The following is an 18,067-nucleotide window of genomic DNA, read 5'->3' as shown; positions in this document are numbered from 1 at the left end:
TATCTATCTATCGTTCTGTTGTTCTGTCATTATCTATTATTCTATCATTCTATCGTTATATTTATCATTCTGTCGTTTTACCTATCTATCATTCTATCGTTCTGTCATTCTGTCATTTTACCTAGCTTTCGTTCTATCTATCGTTCTGTCATTTTACCTATCTATAGTTCTATTTATTTATCGTTCTATCTATCTATTGTTCAATTTATTTATCGTTCTATCTATCTATCTATCGTTCTGTTGTTCTGTCATTATCTATTATTCTATCATTCTATCGTTATATTTATCATTCTGTCGTTTTACCTATCTATCATTCTATCGTTCTGTCGTTTTACCTATCTATCATTCTATCGTTCTGTCATTCTGTCATTTTACCTAGCTTTCGTTCTATCTATCATTCTGTCATTTTACCTATCTGTTGTTCTATTTATTTATCGTTCTATCTATCTATTGTTCTATTTATCGTTCTATCTATCTATCGTTCTGTCATTATCTATTATTCTATCATTCTATCTATTGTTCTATTGTTCTGTAGTTTTACCCATCTATTATTCTATCATTCTATCATTCTGTCATTTTACCTAGCTTTCATTCTATCTATCGTTCTGTCATTTTACCTATCTATCGTTCTATTTATTTATCGTTCTAACTATTTATCGTTCTGTCATTATCTATTGTTCTGTCGGTCTGTAGTTTTACCCATCTATCATTCTATCGTTCTGTCATTTTACCTAGCTATCGTTCTATTTATCATTCTATCTATCGTTCTGTTGTTTTACCTGTCTATCTTTCTTTAGTTTTACCTATCTATCATTCTACCATTCTGTCGTTTTACCTATCTATCATTCTATCGTTCTGTCATTTTACCTATCTATCATTCTATCATTCTGTCATTCTGTCATTTTACCTAGCTATCGTTCTATCATTCTGTCGTTTTACCTATTTATCATTCTATCGTTCTGTCATTCTGTCATTTTACCTAGCTATCGTTCTATCATTCTGTCATTTTACCTATCTATCATTCTATCGTTCTGTCATTCTGTCATTTTACCTAGCTATCGTTCTATCATTCTGTCGTTTTACCTATCTATCATTCTATTGTTCTGTCATTTTACCTATCTATCATTCTATAATTCTGTCATTCTGTCATTTTACCTAGCTATCGTTCTATCATTCTGTCGTTTTACCTATCTATCATTCTATCGTTCTGTCATTCTGTCATTTTACCTAGCTATCGTTCTATCATTCTGTCATTTTACCTATCTATCATTCTATCGTTCTGTCATTCTGTCATTTTACCTAGCTATCGTTCTATTTATCATTCTATCTATCGTTCTGTTGTTTTACCTGTCTATCTTTCTTTAGTTTTACCTATCTATCATTCTACCATTCTGTCGTTTTACCTATCTATCATTCTATCGTTCTGTCATTTTACCTATCTATCATTCTATCATTCTGTCATTCTGTCATTTTACCTAGCTATCGTTCTATCATTCTGTCGTTTTACCTATTTATCATTCTATCGTTCTGTCATTCTGTCATTTTACCTAGCTATCGTTCTATCATTCTGTCATTTTACCTATCTATCATTCTATCGTTCTGTCATTCTGTCATTTTACCTAGCTATCGTTCTATCATTCTGTCGTTTTACCTATCTATCATTCTATTGTTCTGTCATTTTACCTATCTATCATTCTATAATTCTGTCATTCTGTCATTTTACCTAGCTATCGTTCTATCATTCTGTCGTTTTACCTATCTATCATTCTATTGTTCTGTCATTTTACCTATCTATCATTCTATAATTCTGTCATTCTGTCATTTTACCTATCTATCATTCTATCATTCTGTCATTCTGTCATTTTACCTAGCTATCGTTCTATCATTCTGTCGTTTTACCTATTTATCATTCTATCGTTCTGTCATTCTGTCATTTTACCTAGCTATCGTTCTATCATTCTGTCATTTTACCTATCTATCATTCTATCGTTCTGTCATTCTGTCATTTTACCTAGCTATCGTTCTATCATTCTGTCGTTTTACCTATCTATCATTCTATCGTTCTGTCATTCTGTCATTTTACCTAGCTATCGTTCTATCATTCTGTCATTTTACCTATCTATCATTCTATCGTTCTGTCATTCTGTCATTTTACCTAGCTATCGTTCTATCATTCTGTCGTTTTACCTATCTATCATTCTATCGTTCTGTCATTCTGTCATTTTACCTAGCTATCGTTCTATCATTCTGTCATTTTACCTATCTATCATTCTATCGTTCTGTCATTCTGTCATTTTACCTAGCTATCGTTCTATCATTCTGTCGTTTTACCTATCTATCATTCTATCGTTCTGTCATTCTGTCATTTTACCTAGCTATCGTTCTATCATTCTGTCGTTTTACCTATCTATCATTCTATCGTTCTGTCATTTTACCTATCTATCATTCTATCATTCTGTCGTTTTACCTATCTATCATTCTATCGTTCTGTCATTCTGTCATTTTACCTAGCTATCGTTCTATCATTCTGTCATTTTACCTATCTATCATTCTATCGTTCTGTCATTCTGTCATTTTACCTAGCTATCGTTCTATCATTCTGTCGTTTTACCTATCTATCATTCTATTGTTCTGTCATTTTACCTATCTATCATTCTATCATTCTGTCGTTTTACCTATCTATCATTCTATCGTTCTGTCATTCTGTCATTTTACCTAGCTATCGTTCTATCATTCTGTCGTTTTACCTATCTATCATTCTATCGTTCTGTCATTCTGTCATTTTACCTAGCTATCGTTCTATCATTCTGTCGTTTTACCTATCTATCATTCTATCGTTCTGTCATTTTACCTATCTATCATTCTATCATTCTGTCGTTTTACCTATCTATCATTCTATCGTTCTGTCATTTTACCTATCTATCATTCTATCATTCTGTCGTTTTACCTATCTATCATTCTATCGTTCTGTCATTCTGTCATTTTACCTAGCTATCGTTCTATCATTCTGTCGTTTTACCTATCTATCATTCTATCGTTCTGTCATTCTGTCATTTTACCTAGCTATCATTCTATCGTTTTACCTATCTATCATTCTATCGTTCTATCATTCTGTCGTTTTACCTATCTATCATTCTATCGTTCTATCATTCTGTCGTTTTACCTATCTATCATTCTATCGTTCTGTCATTTTACCTATCTATCATTCTATCATTCTGTCGTTTTACCTATCTATCATTCTATCGTTCTGTCATTCTGTCATTTTACCTAGCTATCGTTCTATCGTTCTGTCATTCTGTCATTTTACCTAGCTATCGTTCTATCATTCTGTCGTTTTACCTATCTATCGTTCTATCATTCTGTCGTTTTACCTATCTATCATTCTATCGTTCTGTCATTTTACCTATCTATCATTCTATCATTCTGTCGTTTTACCTATCTATCATTCTATCGTTCTGTCATTTTACCTATCTATCATTCTATCATTCTGTCGTTTTACCTATCTATCATTCTATCATTCTGTCGTTTTACCTATCTATCATTCTATCGTTCTGTCATTCTGTCATTTTACCTAGCTATCGTTCTATCATTCTGTCGTTTTACCTATCTATCATTCTATCGTTCTGTCATTTTACCTAGCTATCGTTCTATCTATTGTTCTGTTGTTTTACCTATCTATCATTCTATCGTTCTATCTATCATTCTGTCGTTCTGTCATTTTACCTATTTATCGTTCTATCTATTTATTGTTTATTATTGTTGTTTTACCTATCTATGGTTCTGTCGCTCTATCATTCTATAGTTCTATTGTTCTATTTATCGTTCTATCAGTCTGTCATTTTACCTATCTACTGTATCGTTCTATCTATTTATCGTTTATCTATCATTGTTGTTTTACCTATCTAATTGTTCTATCGTTTTATCTATTGTTCTGTCACTTTACCTATCTATCGTTCTATCTATCATTCTATGTATCCTTCTGTTTTACCGATCTATCGTTATATCCATCATTCATATCTATCATCTGTCGTTCTTTCCATCCATCTATCCATTTTTCTGGTTCCTGTACTTCAACTGCTGTAGCAAAGGTGTGTAAAACTGTAAATGTTTCTTTTCTTGTCGGTTAACAGGAAGAAGAACTGCGAAAGAGCGGAGAAGCAAAGTATCATCACCTTAACGAAGATCTTCACGTGTTGATCGAGGTGTTCGCACCGCCTGCCGAAGCGTATGCCAGAATGGGTCACGCTCTGGAGGAGATCAAAAAATTCCTTATTCCGGTGCGTCTTTTGCCATGTGAATGGGTGTAATCGACATCGTCTAAACACAGACTGAGCATCAGCTTCATCATCTTTCATGTTCTGAGTGCAGCGTTTATTACCTTCAGACCAAAAATACACATTCACTGCTTTAAAGGAGAAGTTCACTTCCAGAACATACATTTACAGATGATTTAGACACCCCCTTGTCATCCAAGATGTTCATGTCTTTCTTTCTTCAGTCCTAAAGAAATTATGTTTTCTGAGGAAAACATTTCAGGATTTCTCTCCATATAGTTGCCCACGAGTTTGAACTTCCAAAATGCAGTTTAAATGCAGCTTCAAAGTGCGATCATCTTGTTGAGATTTTTGAATTATAAAAACTGAAATAGCATTTTCCTGTAAAATGTACTCCAGCAATTTCTGGTTTATTTATTTTAAATAAATTTTCACAATGTATGAAAGTCCTTTTTTGTCAAATATCCTATTATACTTCATCTTAGCAAAGTTAAATGCTTTGCAGATTCATATAATTCTCTGGATCTTCTCGATCAAACACAACGCATATGTTCGCATTTGTGCATGGACTTTATGAATATAATATCTCACAGTCACATCTGTTATGCTAATGAAAAGCTAGATTAAATGTTACTATTTATATACAGAATGCTTCCTCTTGGGGAAAAACACATGTTAGTGCGTGTTTGGGGTTGCGGGGGGCATATATTTCCCCTTAAAAAACAAGTGGACCATTATTGCGCGTTACAGGTTATTAACTCTCTCTCTCTCTGTGTGTGTGTGTGTGTGTGTGTGTGTGTGTGTGTGTGTGTGTGTGTGTGTGTGTGTGTGTGTGTGTGTGTGTGTGTGTGTGTGTGTGTGTGTGTGTTTCATACAGGACTACAATGATGAGATCAGACAGGCTCAGCTACAGGAGCTGACATATCTGAACGGCGGCTCAGAGGACGCCAAAGTCCCAGCGGCCAGAGGCAAAAGCAGCACGCGAGCCAGAGGAACGCCAGCGCCGGGACCGCACAGGTACTGTAATCACATTTGGAGTAAACTTCAAAACTGAGAAATGACAGGAAAATGTAAACAAAGACAAATTAACTCCTTAATTTCACCTTTCCGTTGATTTTTTTTCTGTCGGTTAATGAGAAGAGGGCTTTAAACTCCACTGAGAGTTTAATGTGGTATAACTGGCAGATTTATTCTCACATGGACTGAAGCTAATGTCATTTCCTCAAACCAGTCTCATTTTCATCATAGTTGGAGAGGGAAATTCAATCAAACGTCAATGTAATCTTCCATTTGAGAACTGAATATAATTATTGTTATTTAGTAAATGATAGCTAGAAATTAGACTAGATTTGTCTGTCTGTCTGTTGAAAGATTCATTTAAAATCAGAAGATTTAACCATACAAAAGTTTGGGGTTTGTAAGTTTTTAAAAAAAAGTATTTTATGCTCACCAAGGCTGCAGTAAAAAAAAGTGAAATATTATTACAGTTTAAAATAACTTTTTTTCTAATTTAATATATTTTAAAAAGTAATTTATTCCTGTGATCAAAGCTGAATTTTTAGCATCATCACTTCAGTCTTCAGTGTCGCATGATCCTTCAGAAATCATTTTAATATGCTAATTTGCAGCTCAGGAAACATTTTCTCATTATTATCAGTGCAGAAGATTGTAAAACTGTTGTAAATTGATAAAACTGAGTAACTTTTGTTGAAACTGTGATACATTTTTACAGGATGCTTTGATAAATAGACAGTTCAAAATAATTTATGTGAAGTATTTTTTTTTTCTAACAATGTAAAAGGGGTTTACTGTCACTTTTGATTGATCTAATGGAAGCTTGCTAAATAAAAGTATAGATTTCTTTCAAATAATAATAAAATAAAAATAAAAAATATCTTGACTTGATGACTCCAAAGGGTCATCTGTACACTACAGTAAATAGTTTGGACACATTTTTACTATAATATTTTTCATATCTTAGATGAATATTAAAGTCAACAAAACTATGGAATTATGAGAATTACATAGGACTAACAAAATGTTAAATATTACTTATATTTTAGCTTCTTAGTTTATAAACACATTCATGTGTAGGCACAATTTATATTTGTTTGCAAAACTAATTTAAAGCACTAATTTTAATTTTTACGTCACTAATTCAGCCAATTTATGTCTTAAACTACTTATTTACAGTGTATATGAAACACTGCACTTTTTAAAAAAAATACTTTGTGTTCATTTTTTATAAAGAATTCTTGCTGCAGTTATAATGTGTTTTGTATTAATTATATTTACACTATGATTTTGAGTGTTTTTTAAAGAAGTCTCTTCTGCTCGCCAAGCCTGAATTTATTTGATCCAAAGGACAGCAAAAACAGTACAATTTTGAAAAATGTTTCTATTTGAATATATTTTAAAATGTCATTTATTCCTGTGATTTCAAAGCAGAATTTTTAGCATCAGTCACATGATCATTCAGAAATCATTCTAATACTCTGATTTGCTGCTTAAAAAAACATATATTATTATTATATTGAAAACAGCTGAGACGATTTTTGTAAGGTTTCTTTGATGAATAGAAAGTTTAGAAGAACAGCATTAATCTGAAATAGAAATCTTTTGTAACATTAAAAATGTCTTTATCATCACTTTTGATCAATTAAAAGCGTCCTTGCTAAATAAAAATATCAATTTCTATAATTTCTATAAAAACAAAAAAAATTATAAATAATTCTATATTGTAGTATATTATATATATATATATATATATATAAAATTATACTGGCTCCAAACTTTTGAATGGTTTAGTGTATAATGTTACAAAAGCTTTTTATTTCAGATAAATGCTGATCTTTGGATCTTTCTGTTCATCATAGACTCCTGAAAAAATGTCCTTAATTGTTTTAAATATTTATTATGATAATAAACGTTTCTTGAACAGCGAACCAGCATATTAAAATGATTTTTGAAGCATCATGTGGCACTAAAGACTGGAGTAATGTTGCTTAAAATTTAGCTTTGATCACAGGAATAAATTACATTTTGAAATTAATTTTAAATGGTAAAACAATTTCAGATTTGTACTGTTTTGCTTCTTTGCTTCTTACTTCTTAAAAAACTTTTGACTGCTAGTGTATAAAATAATTCATGTGAGCTGATCTGTCCTACAGGCTTAGAGGGGGCGTTCCTCCTCCTCAGGCTGCAGTCCCACGGGGTGTGGCGCCCAGAGGAGCTCCGCCCAGCAGGGTCCCATCCAGCAGAGTAAGGGGCGTTCCCTCACAGAGAGCACGAGGAGCTCCGCCCCCTCCTGGGTACAGACCTCCACCTCCAGTTGTGCAGGATACCTATGGTGAATATGTAAGTAACTGTAACTTCCATTGCTGTAGGCATCACTCTGTTTAGGGACTAAGTCGCTTCTGTTTTATGTGTTTTTAAAATATATATATTTATTTAAATTTGTAACATTTCTTTGTAGCCTTTTTTATTTTAATTTAGTTCTAGTAATTGTAATAATTATATTTTATATAATATTTATATGTTATAAATGTTTTAAGATTTATTTTCAGTTAACATTTATTTCCGTTGTCTTTTTTCATTGTACATTTTTTATTTATTAATTGTTATTTTAGTATTTTTTTATATACCATTATAGTATTTAATAACATATTAGCTTTTATTTTTATATTTTTAGTTTCATTTATGGTAATTTTAATATGTGGTTTTTGGATTTATCTATTTATTTATTTATTTTTATTTTATTACATTTCTATTTAGCCTATTTTTTATTTTAGTTAAGCTTTATTCATTTTAATAATTAAAACTTAAAAATGCTGCCTTGACAACTAATATTTCATTTTATTTTATTTTATTTTATTTCAGCTTTATTTTCAGTGACTAATATTTATATTTTTTCAGCTTTGTTTTCTCATAGTGTTTTTTCCCCTGTAATTTTATTATTTATTAATTGTGTAATTTACTATCACCAGTGCATATCTGTACACTTAGAGATTCATCCATAGTCTTTGCCAGTGTTATTTTTTTTTTATATTTATACCATTATAGTATTTATTAAATTTAATTAGCTTTTATGTTTATATTTTTAGTTTTCAATTTTATTCATAGTAATTGTGATGTAATTTATTTTTTATTTATTTACTTAAAGTTTTTTTTTAAATTTTTATTTAGCCTATTTTTAGTTTAGTTTAGTTCTAGTTATTTTAATAATTATATTTTACATAACATTTATATTTTATAATAAATTTTATTATATTTTATATTTTAATTAATATTTATTTCTGTTGTCTTTTTTCATTGTACATTTTTTATTTATTAATTTTTATTTTAGTATTTTTATATACAATTATAGTATTTAATAACATATTTAAACAGCTTTTATTTTAATATTTTCAGTTTTCAGTTTAATTTATAGTATCTATTTATGAATTTTTTAATTGATTTTATTTTATTACATTTCTATTTAGCCTATTTTTATTTTAGTTTAGTTCTAGTTATTTTAATAATTATATTTTACATAACATTTATATTTTATAAATGTTTTCAGATTTATTTTTAATTAATATTTATTTCTGTTGTCTTTTTTCATTGTACATTTTTTATTTCTTAATTTTTATTTTAGTATTTTTTTATATACAATTATAGTATTTAATAACATATTTAAACAGCTTTTATTTTAATATTTTCAGTTTTCAGTTTCATTTATAGTATCTATTTATGAATTTTTTAATTGATTTTATTTTATTACATTTCTATTTAGCCTATTTTTATTTTATTTTAGTTCTAGTAATTTTAATAATTAAAACTTAAAAAAGCTGCCTTGGCAACTAATATTTTATTTTATTTTATTTCAGCTTTAGTTTCAGTAACATTTCATTTTAATTTCATTATTTATTAAATAATACGTTTATTTATTAATTAATTGGATCTTTTTGATTTGGTTTCGCTTTATAGTTAACTACTTTTATTCATTGTAGCCCTAAAATGTTCTAAGATAAGTTCTAAATATCTTGACTTAAAAAAAAATCTGTGTAATTATAAATCTTAAAAGCAATTTCTTTGGCGTTTAATCATTTTTTACAGTTTGGTGCCACCAGTGAGAAACACTTACTCTATTTGAACCGTTACAGTAATTTTAGTACCTGTCTAGACGGAAGGAGTGATCTATGATATATGTCTATAATAGCCCGTGTTTTATTGTTGACATTTCTCATATCGATAAATTATATAAAACAAACTCAATAGCTCGCCGAGGCTCTCGCAGAAATGAATGTTTTCCGACCCTGATCTCATTTGTCAGTCGTAATGGAACAGTACATGTCTATCGGAGACATCCTAAATCATTTCATCTGCTTGATTTACTTGTTTTTGCTTGCGATTATGTGGAAAAATGGTCTTATTTGCTCGCCTGCTTCTGACACTGTTATAGATTTCCTCTGCTTTGAGTTTTAATTTATCAGAGAGAGTTGCAAAACAACCACTTCAAATACATTGAGCTTATTTGAATGTTCGCCAGCCCCTCTCGATGTTGAGCGTCTCTGAGGTCTTTTGGCTTGCTTGTGGCATATTTAACAGATGGCAGGCCCGAAGAGGTGGGTGGAGTTGGCACGCTGCCCCGCAGTGCCCATATCTAACCACATCTGACAGGTTTATTTAGGGGGCGCCATTCGAATGCGCTGGGGTCAGAGGAAACGACTCCGTCGCCAGCTGTTCTCTATCGTTTCCACGGCCTGGATACACGCGTCTGTGCAGGAGCCTGAAACACTGGGAATGATCCGAACATCTGTGGGATGATAAATCTGAAGCTGTCAGTGTGAATCAGTGTTTAGATGTTCCTCGTCAGGATCGCACTGGAAAGAGGATCTTCTGACTGTCCTGAGAGCCAAAGAGTTCCTGGGAATTTAATGAGATCTTCATGGAGGAATAGTGAAAATGGATAAATGAAAATGCTGCCATTATTTACTTTGTGGGGCGCTGTTTCGATGACGTGAAATTTTTGCACTCGGTGAGTAGAGATGTTCCGATACCCTTTTTTCCTTCCCGATACCGATTCCGATACCTGGGCTCGGGGTATCGGCCGATACCGAGTACTACTCCGATACCTGGGTGTGTAATTGTATATACAGCTGTAGATAAAACTAATAAATTATTTTATTGTGTGCTTCAGACTTATTCTTTAATAAAACAAATATACAGTGATATATACAGTGAACTAGAGTATTTTTATTATATGACATACATTTGACAGTAATATTTTTTTCATATAGTTAGTATTACTAATCTGGTTTTCTGACGTACATCAGCCCTTTTTATAACAGAGAATTTTGGCCAGAATTTGAAAGATTCTCACTAGATCTCGCAGCAACCTTATTCATTGTGCGGCATTTTCAAATGCTCCTCACTGCATCTCGCAGCAGTAACAATGTTGCAAAATCAACGTTGGCTCCCGAATAAAGCTTTGTGCAAGTTTGTTTGCATTGCAGTCCAAGCTGATAAACGGTCAGCGCTGAGCAGCTCAAACGTGTCGTGTTAGTTTCACTTTCGTTTCGCGTGCCATTTTATGTTTCTCATCTGAGACAGAAATGGCAGAGCTTATGAGTTGAACAACGCGGTGGTCGCGCCAGTGTGACCGCTCACGAAAATTAGTAACACTGGCAGAAAAATTGGTCACAGTCTGGAGCCCTTTAATATTACCGCAAGTGTCCCGCGCGCTTTAGTACAAGGAGTAAACAAACCACGCGCCTGTACAATTCATTAACACAGAACCACGCATTAATTCATATTTAAACAGTCGGTTTTTGGCTTCATATTAGTCCATATCACGATTTGATTTAAGTGTAATGAACTACCTTTGATTTAGGGCTGGGCCGATAAACGATATCATATCGAATCGCGATAAAATTTATGTTAATAACGATGATAGGCTCTAGACATTTTTTGCTCGATATGGATTAATCTAAGAGCCAATCACACAGTAGAAATATGCGACAACAGCCAATCGGCGTACAGCGTGCTTGTGCACGTCAAAGTACAAAGTTCATTTCCTACCGCACTTTGCGAAGCAAACTTAACACCAGGACGACAACAAAAAAAAAAAAAGAGAGAGGAAGCAGCGACGAAAGTGAAACTAACTTCGAGTTATTATCCAAAGATGTTGAAATTGTCGACAAAAAAGGTAGCACGAATTCCATTATATAAGTGGTTTGGCTACCTCAAAAGTGACTCTTAGCTCAGCTGAGAGTTTGGCGCGATTGTTAAAACTGAAACCGAAAGCAAAAAACGCACGCGCATTCAAAAGCAATTTTAATCCCCCTTGTTTAGAGAGTGACTCCCCAATGCACGCAAATTAGGCTACATGACCTATCTAGGCTGTTATTAGTATGTAGGCTATGATAGGTTGTGTATGTCTATATATGCTGTATCATGCTTGAAATATTCGGTCTCTATTTGCACTTTGAATATTTAGAGAGTAGCCTACTTAGATTATGGCTGAATTGTCTGCACTTAATACGATTAAGAAAGAACCGTGTCGTAATTTTTTGTTATTTATACTGTAGATTGTTTCAAAATGCAGTGGTTGCCTCTAATTTAAATAGCTCAACCTATAATAGAGAAAATAAACAATTGTGTTAATAATAATAATAAATAATTGTGTTACAAATTGTTTTTATAATAATTTTATGTTTACATTTTGTACATTTACTCTCATTTACCGTACTCTGTCACAACTTTTATTTTTTTAATTTATTTTAGTAAGTTGTTTTAATTTTTAAGGCCAAATCTGTAATCTGTTTTTGTTAATAAACTATACTTTAAATGTAATTTAATGAACCCTTTCATTTTTGTGGTCATTGTTGGGATACTATTTTAAAGCTGGCAACATCAACAGCTTATATCGAAATGTATATCGTTATCGTTCAATATGGGGAAAAATTATCGAGATTACATTTTTGCCATATCGCCCAGCCCTACTTTGATTAATGCATCAAACTTTGACAAATTCCGAGACGTTCCGTGTTAAACTGTAAATTCCATTTTGACTGGATTCCGCAATTCTGTCCGTGTTTTCGGCATCGCAGAAATCATAAAGCCCTACATATGAGACATGCCGCCGTTTTAGCGGACAAACTGCTAGCACATTTGTATTTCTTATTCGCTGCTCTAAACAGTGGTTGCTTGTGGCAACACTGTTTGCATTCTGAGCCGCGAAGAAGAACTGGCTTCTGATTTGCTAGCAGGAATAACTTATATCTTAAGAAAATGGTATCGGATCGGTACGTGGGTTCAAGTACTCGCCGATTCCGATGCTAGATTTTTTTGTGGTATCGGCGGCATTTCCGATACTAGTATCGGAATCGGAACAACCCTATCGGTGAGCTACTGGCGCTACCTGTTGCCATTTTTAAGCACCGGCATGTTTACGTCCTGCCAGGATGGCATCTAGCGTTTTTGTCTCTGCCGTTTGTGAGCTCTTTCAGTAGCTGTGGTCTACTAAAAGTCTCAAAGGCATCAGGTAGGGCTGTGCAATTAATCAAAATTTGGTTTCGATTTCTGCTTCAAACAATGATGATAATGCAGTAATCGAGATAAAATGATTATTACGCCCCATTCCACCTCTTTACCAGTGGTGCGATTTCCCTCCTCAATAAAAGCCTAATTTCACATGCAAATCAGCAAAATCATGGTACACGACTTACATAAAACAGGACGTACTTGATTTATTAATGTTTCTTTGATGTTGTGTTTTTAATAGCGCATAACTTAAGCTGTTCTGTGTATGCGCTCAGAGACAGAGCAGTACACAGACATTTAAAATGATCTTTTAGCTCAAGGTGCATGCCTAAACGGTCAAATACACGCAAAAATATTTCAAAATGAGGCGCTTGGTGATTATTCATGTAAACCCTTGTCAGTTATGTCTTAAATAATCATAAACAGTATACAGTATATTGGATCCATGTGGCACTTAAAGCGGCAACAAATATTCCTTCTGCTGTCTCTGTGCTTAATATTAATAAAACATAAAAATACAAAGAGAAAAATCACTCTGCTCTTGAATGAAGGACTTTAGTGGTTTTAATAAGAAACAAAGCATGTTAACTAGTACAGTTAAGACGCTGTTTTACTTTACATTCAAACAATTACATTTAATTTCTGTAGTATTGGTAGACTACTTTAGACTTGCATAAAAGTATTCAGTATTTTATTTTTATTTTTTAAAAGCACAGTTTTTTGGGCATCTTTTTTTTCTGCTGTATTGCTATCTTTAAATTAATCACTAATAAAAAGTTTTGGACCCTGTCATAATCTTTTTAAATAATCGTGATTACAAGATTGACCAAAATAATTGTGTTTATGATTTTTGCCAAAATCGAGCAGCTCTAACATCAGGGCTAAGGTGGAGAGAACAAAGACACTGGTCTTTCGGAAGTTTTATTCGTCTACAGGCATCTTCCCATTCTTTTCTCCTCTTCTTATCAATAGGAAAGCAGTGAAGACTTGCATCGCTTCTCTTGTTGCCCTTCGACTGAAAATTACAACCAAAAGCCGCACAATAGCTCAGCATCAGTATTTTATTTTCCAAGGTGTGTTGCGGTAAAATAGCAACAGGTAGCACCAGTAGCTCTAATAACGTAAGTCTTTTATGGGTTTTCTACTACATATTTTAGCAAGAGACATTATTTGTGACCCTGGACCACAAAACCAGTCTTAAGTCGCTGGGGTATATTTGTAGCAATAACCAAAAATACATTGTATGGGTCAAAATTATTGATTTTTCTTTTATGTCAAAAATCATTAGGAAATTAAGTAAAGATCATGTTACATTAAGATTTTTTGTAAAATTCCTACTGTAAACCTATCAAAATGTAATTTTTGATTAGTAATATGCATTGTTAAGAACTTAATTTGGACAACTTTAAAGGTGATTTTCTCAGTATTTTGATTTTTTTGCACCCTTAGATTCCAGATTTTCAAATAGATGCATCTCGGCCAAATATTGTCCTATCCTAACAAACTATACATCAATAGAAAGCTTATTTATTGTGCTTTCATATGATGTATATATCTCAGTTTTGTAAAATTTAACCTTATGACTGGTTTTGTGGTCCATGGTCACATTTATGTTATACAAGCCATACAAGTCTTGGATGTTGAAGGTTCTTTATGGAACCATCAATGCCAACAAATAACCTTTATTTTAAAACTGTAGAACCTTTCCATTGCACACAAGGTTCTTTATAGTAGTAGTAGAAAAGTAGAAATATGTTCTTTAGATTATTAAGATGTTCTTTACACTAAGAAAAAAATCTTTTAAGAACTTTACTTAGAATTTAGAGTTTACTTAGAACCTGTGTGTCCTATTTATTTCAGTTGAACACAAAAGGAAAATTTGGACAGATATCAGATTTAAAAGAATATGTAGTTGTATGGGCTGTTTGTCCTTTTTGGTGCTTGATAGACGTGTTTACGACGAGCTGTCATTGTCTGTAAAATATACATGCAAAGTCTTCTGTTGTGTTCCATGGAAAAACTAACAACATGGGGTTTGGAGCGACAAAGCGCTGAGTAAATAATGACAGCATCTTCATTTTTTGGGTGAACTATCCCTTTCAGAAGACCTCTGTTGATCTTTTATTGAGAATCCTTCATGTTTTTATGTCTGCTTTGGTTGTGTTGATCACATGCTGCTTGTGGTGTTGTCACCATGTGGTTTTCGTGTATATATTGTGACAGCTTCAGACTTTTAATGCCCATATTATTGGGTTGGGTGCTAAAAGACATTCTTGAGTCTTTGAGGATAGTCTAGCAAGATGATGACATAAATTTACCAGGGTTGGAGAAAAGAGTGTCTTGAAGATTGGCATTATGGTCATATTTTTGTCTGCGTTCACAATCGTATACCACATATACCGCAACACCATTTTAATTTGTGTTTGTGTTCTTATATATTACCATTAGGGTCTATTTGTGCCACTCAATCATTTGTGAATTTACATATTAATTGTATACAATTAATCAGTATGAAATAAAAGATATATTAAAAATGCAATTACCAATCACTTTGTAAACATTTTAAATAAACACTAACACTTGACTTTTTTTGAAGAATTTAATGGTTTCATACAGAAAGGATGCAATAAATTAATCAAAAATGATAGTAAAGATATTTATATTTTATTTCAAATAAATGCTGTTCTTTTGAACTTTCATCAAAGAATCCTGAGAAAATGTATCACTCAGAAGTTTTGATTTAAATCAAATGATTTGCGATCTACACTTTGAAGTTCCGATCTAAAGCAAATGATTCGTGATCCAGGCTGCGAAGTCTAGATCTAAATCAAATGATTCACGATCCGCACTCCGAAGTTCTGATCTAAAGAAAAAGATTTGCGATCCAGGCTCTGAAGTTCCAATCTAAATGAAATGATTTGCAATCCACACTCCGAAGTTCCGATCTAAATCAAATGATTCGCGATCCATACTCTAAAGTTCCGATCTAAATCAAATGATTTGCGATCCAGGCTCCGAAGTTCTAATCTAAATGAAATGATTTGCAATCCATGCTTCGAAGTTCCAGTCTAAATCAAATGATTTGCGATCCACGCTCTAAAGTTCCGATCTAAATCAAATGATTTGCGATCCAGGCTCCGAAGTTCCAGTCTAAATCAAATGATTCACGATCCAGGCTCCGAAGTTCCAATCTAAATGAAATAATTTGCAATCCACACTCTGAAGTTCCGATCTAAATCAAATGATTCACGATCCACGCTCTAAAGTTCTGATCTAAATCAAATGATTCGCGATCCACGCTCTAAAGTTCCAATCTAAATCAAATGATTTGCGATCCAGGCTCCGAAGTTCCAATCTAAATGAAATAATTTGCAATCCACACTCTGAAGTTCTGATCTAAATTAAATGATTCGCAATCCATGCTTCGAAGTTCCAGTCTAAATCAAATGATTCGCGATCCAGGCTCTGAAGTTCCAATCTAAATGAAATAATTTGCAATCCATGCTTCGAAGTTCCAGTCTGAATGAAATTATTCGCAATCCAGGCTCCGAAGTTCCAATCTAAATGAAATGATTTGCAATCCATGCTCCGAAGTTCTGATCTAAATCAAATGATTCACAATCCATGCTCCAAAGTTCCAATCTAAATTAAATGATTCGCAATCCATGCTTCGAAGTTCCAGTCTAAATCAAATGATTCGCGATCCAGGCTCTGAAGTTCCAATCTAAATGAAATAATTTGCAATCCATGCTTCGAAGTTCCAGTCTGAATCAAATTATTCGCAATCCAGGCTCCGAAGTTCCAATCTAAATGAAATGATTTGCAATCCATGCTCCGAAGTTCTGATCTAAATCAAATGATTCACAATCCATGCTCCAAAGTTCCAATCTAAATTAAATGATTCGCAATCCATGCTTCGAAGTTCCAGTCTAAATCAAATGATTCGCGATCCAGGCTCTGAAGTTCCAATCTAAATGAAATAATTTGCAATCCATGCTTCGAAGTTCCAGTCTGAATCAAATTATTCGCAATCCAGGCTCCGAAGTTCCAGTCTAAATGAAATGATTTGCAATCCATGCTCCGAAGTTCTGATCTAAATCTAATGATTCACAATCCATGCTCCAAAGTTCCAATCTAAATTAAATGATTTGCAAGCCATGCTTCGAAGTTCCAGTCTAAATCAAATGAATCGCGATCCAGGCTCTGAAGTTCCAATCTAAATGAAATAATTTGCAATCCACACTCTGAAGTTCTGATCTAAATCAAATGATTCGCAATCCACGCTCTAAAGTTCCAATCTAAATTAAATGATTTGCAATCCATGCTTCGAAGTTCCAGTCTGAATCAAATGATTCGCGATCCAGGCTCCGAAGTTCCAATCTAAATGAAATGATTTGCAATCCATGCTCCGAAGTTCTGATCTAAATCAAATGATTCACAATCCATGCTCCAAAGTTCCAATCTAAATTAAATGATTTGCAAGCCATGCTTCGAAGTTCCAATCTAAATTAAATGATTCGCAATCCATGCTTCGAAGTTCCAGTCTAAATCAAATGATTCGCGATCCAGGCTCTGAAGTTCCAATCTAAATGAAATAATTTGCAATCCATGCTTCGAAGTTCCAGTCTGAATCAAATTATTCGCAATCCAGGCTCCGAAGTTCCAGTCTAAATGAAATGATTTGCAATCCATGCTCCGAAGTTCTGATCTAAATCAAATGATTCGCAATCCACGCTCTAAAGTTCCAATCTAAATCAAATGATTCGCAATCCATGCTCCGAAGATCCAGTCTAAAGCAAAAGATTTGCAATCTGAATCAAATGAATTGCGATCCATGCTCCAAAGTTCTGATCTAAATTAAATGATTCGCAATCCACGCTCTGAAGTTCTGATCTAAATCAAATAATGCGCAATCCATGTTCTGAAGTTCCGATCTAGAGCAAAAGATCTGCAATCCACGCTCTGAAGTTCCGATCTAAAGCAAAAGATTGGTTAACCTGCTCCGAAGTTCCAGTCTAAATGAAATGACTCACAATCCATGCTCTGAATTTCCGATCTAAAGCAAAAGATTTGCGAACTTGCTCCGACATTCCGATCTAAATTAAATGATTTGTGATCCATACTCTGGAGTCCAGATCTGAAAAAAATATTTGCGAGCCACCATTTCAGACCAGGACTCAAGGATCACGAATAATTTGACTAAGAAAGGAACTTTACGTATCATGAATCATTTGATTTAAATCATTCAATTCTTGAAATTATGATTT

The 18,067-nt window shown here is 33.1% G+C and overlaps 1 protein-coding gene across 2 annotated transcripts in view; it reads left to right on the top strand.

Annotated features, from left to right (window-relative positions):
* The window catches only part of khdrbs3 (KH domain containing, RNA binding, signal transduction associated 3), a 218,881-nt gene that overhangs the window by 140,529 nt on the left and 60,285 nt on the right, over positions 1-18,067 (top strand). For both annotated transcript variants that reach the window (XR_012340074.1, XM_073822420.1), the window contains exons 4-6: positions 4,131-4,277; positions 5,152-5,291; positions 7,445-7,631. Coding sequence is in view for 1 of the 2 variants with exons in the window: in XM_073822420.1 (XP_073678521.1) it covers positions 4,131-4,277; positions 5,152-5,291; positions 7,445-7,631 (474 nt within the window). In the remaining variant the exon portion in view is untranslated. The remainder of the gene's footprint in view (positions 1-4,130; positions 4,278-5,151; positions 5,292-7,444; positions 7,632-18,067) is intronic.

This window comes from Garra rufa, chromosome 17 (genome assembly GCF_049309525.1).
Source record: "Garra rufa chromosome 17, GarRuf1.0, whole genome shotgun sequence".
NCBI lineage: Eukaryota > Metazoa > Chordata > Actinopteri > Cypriniformes > Cyprinidae > Garra > Garra rufa.
This window is presented reverse-complemented; position numbering and strand designations above follow the sequence as displayed.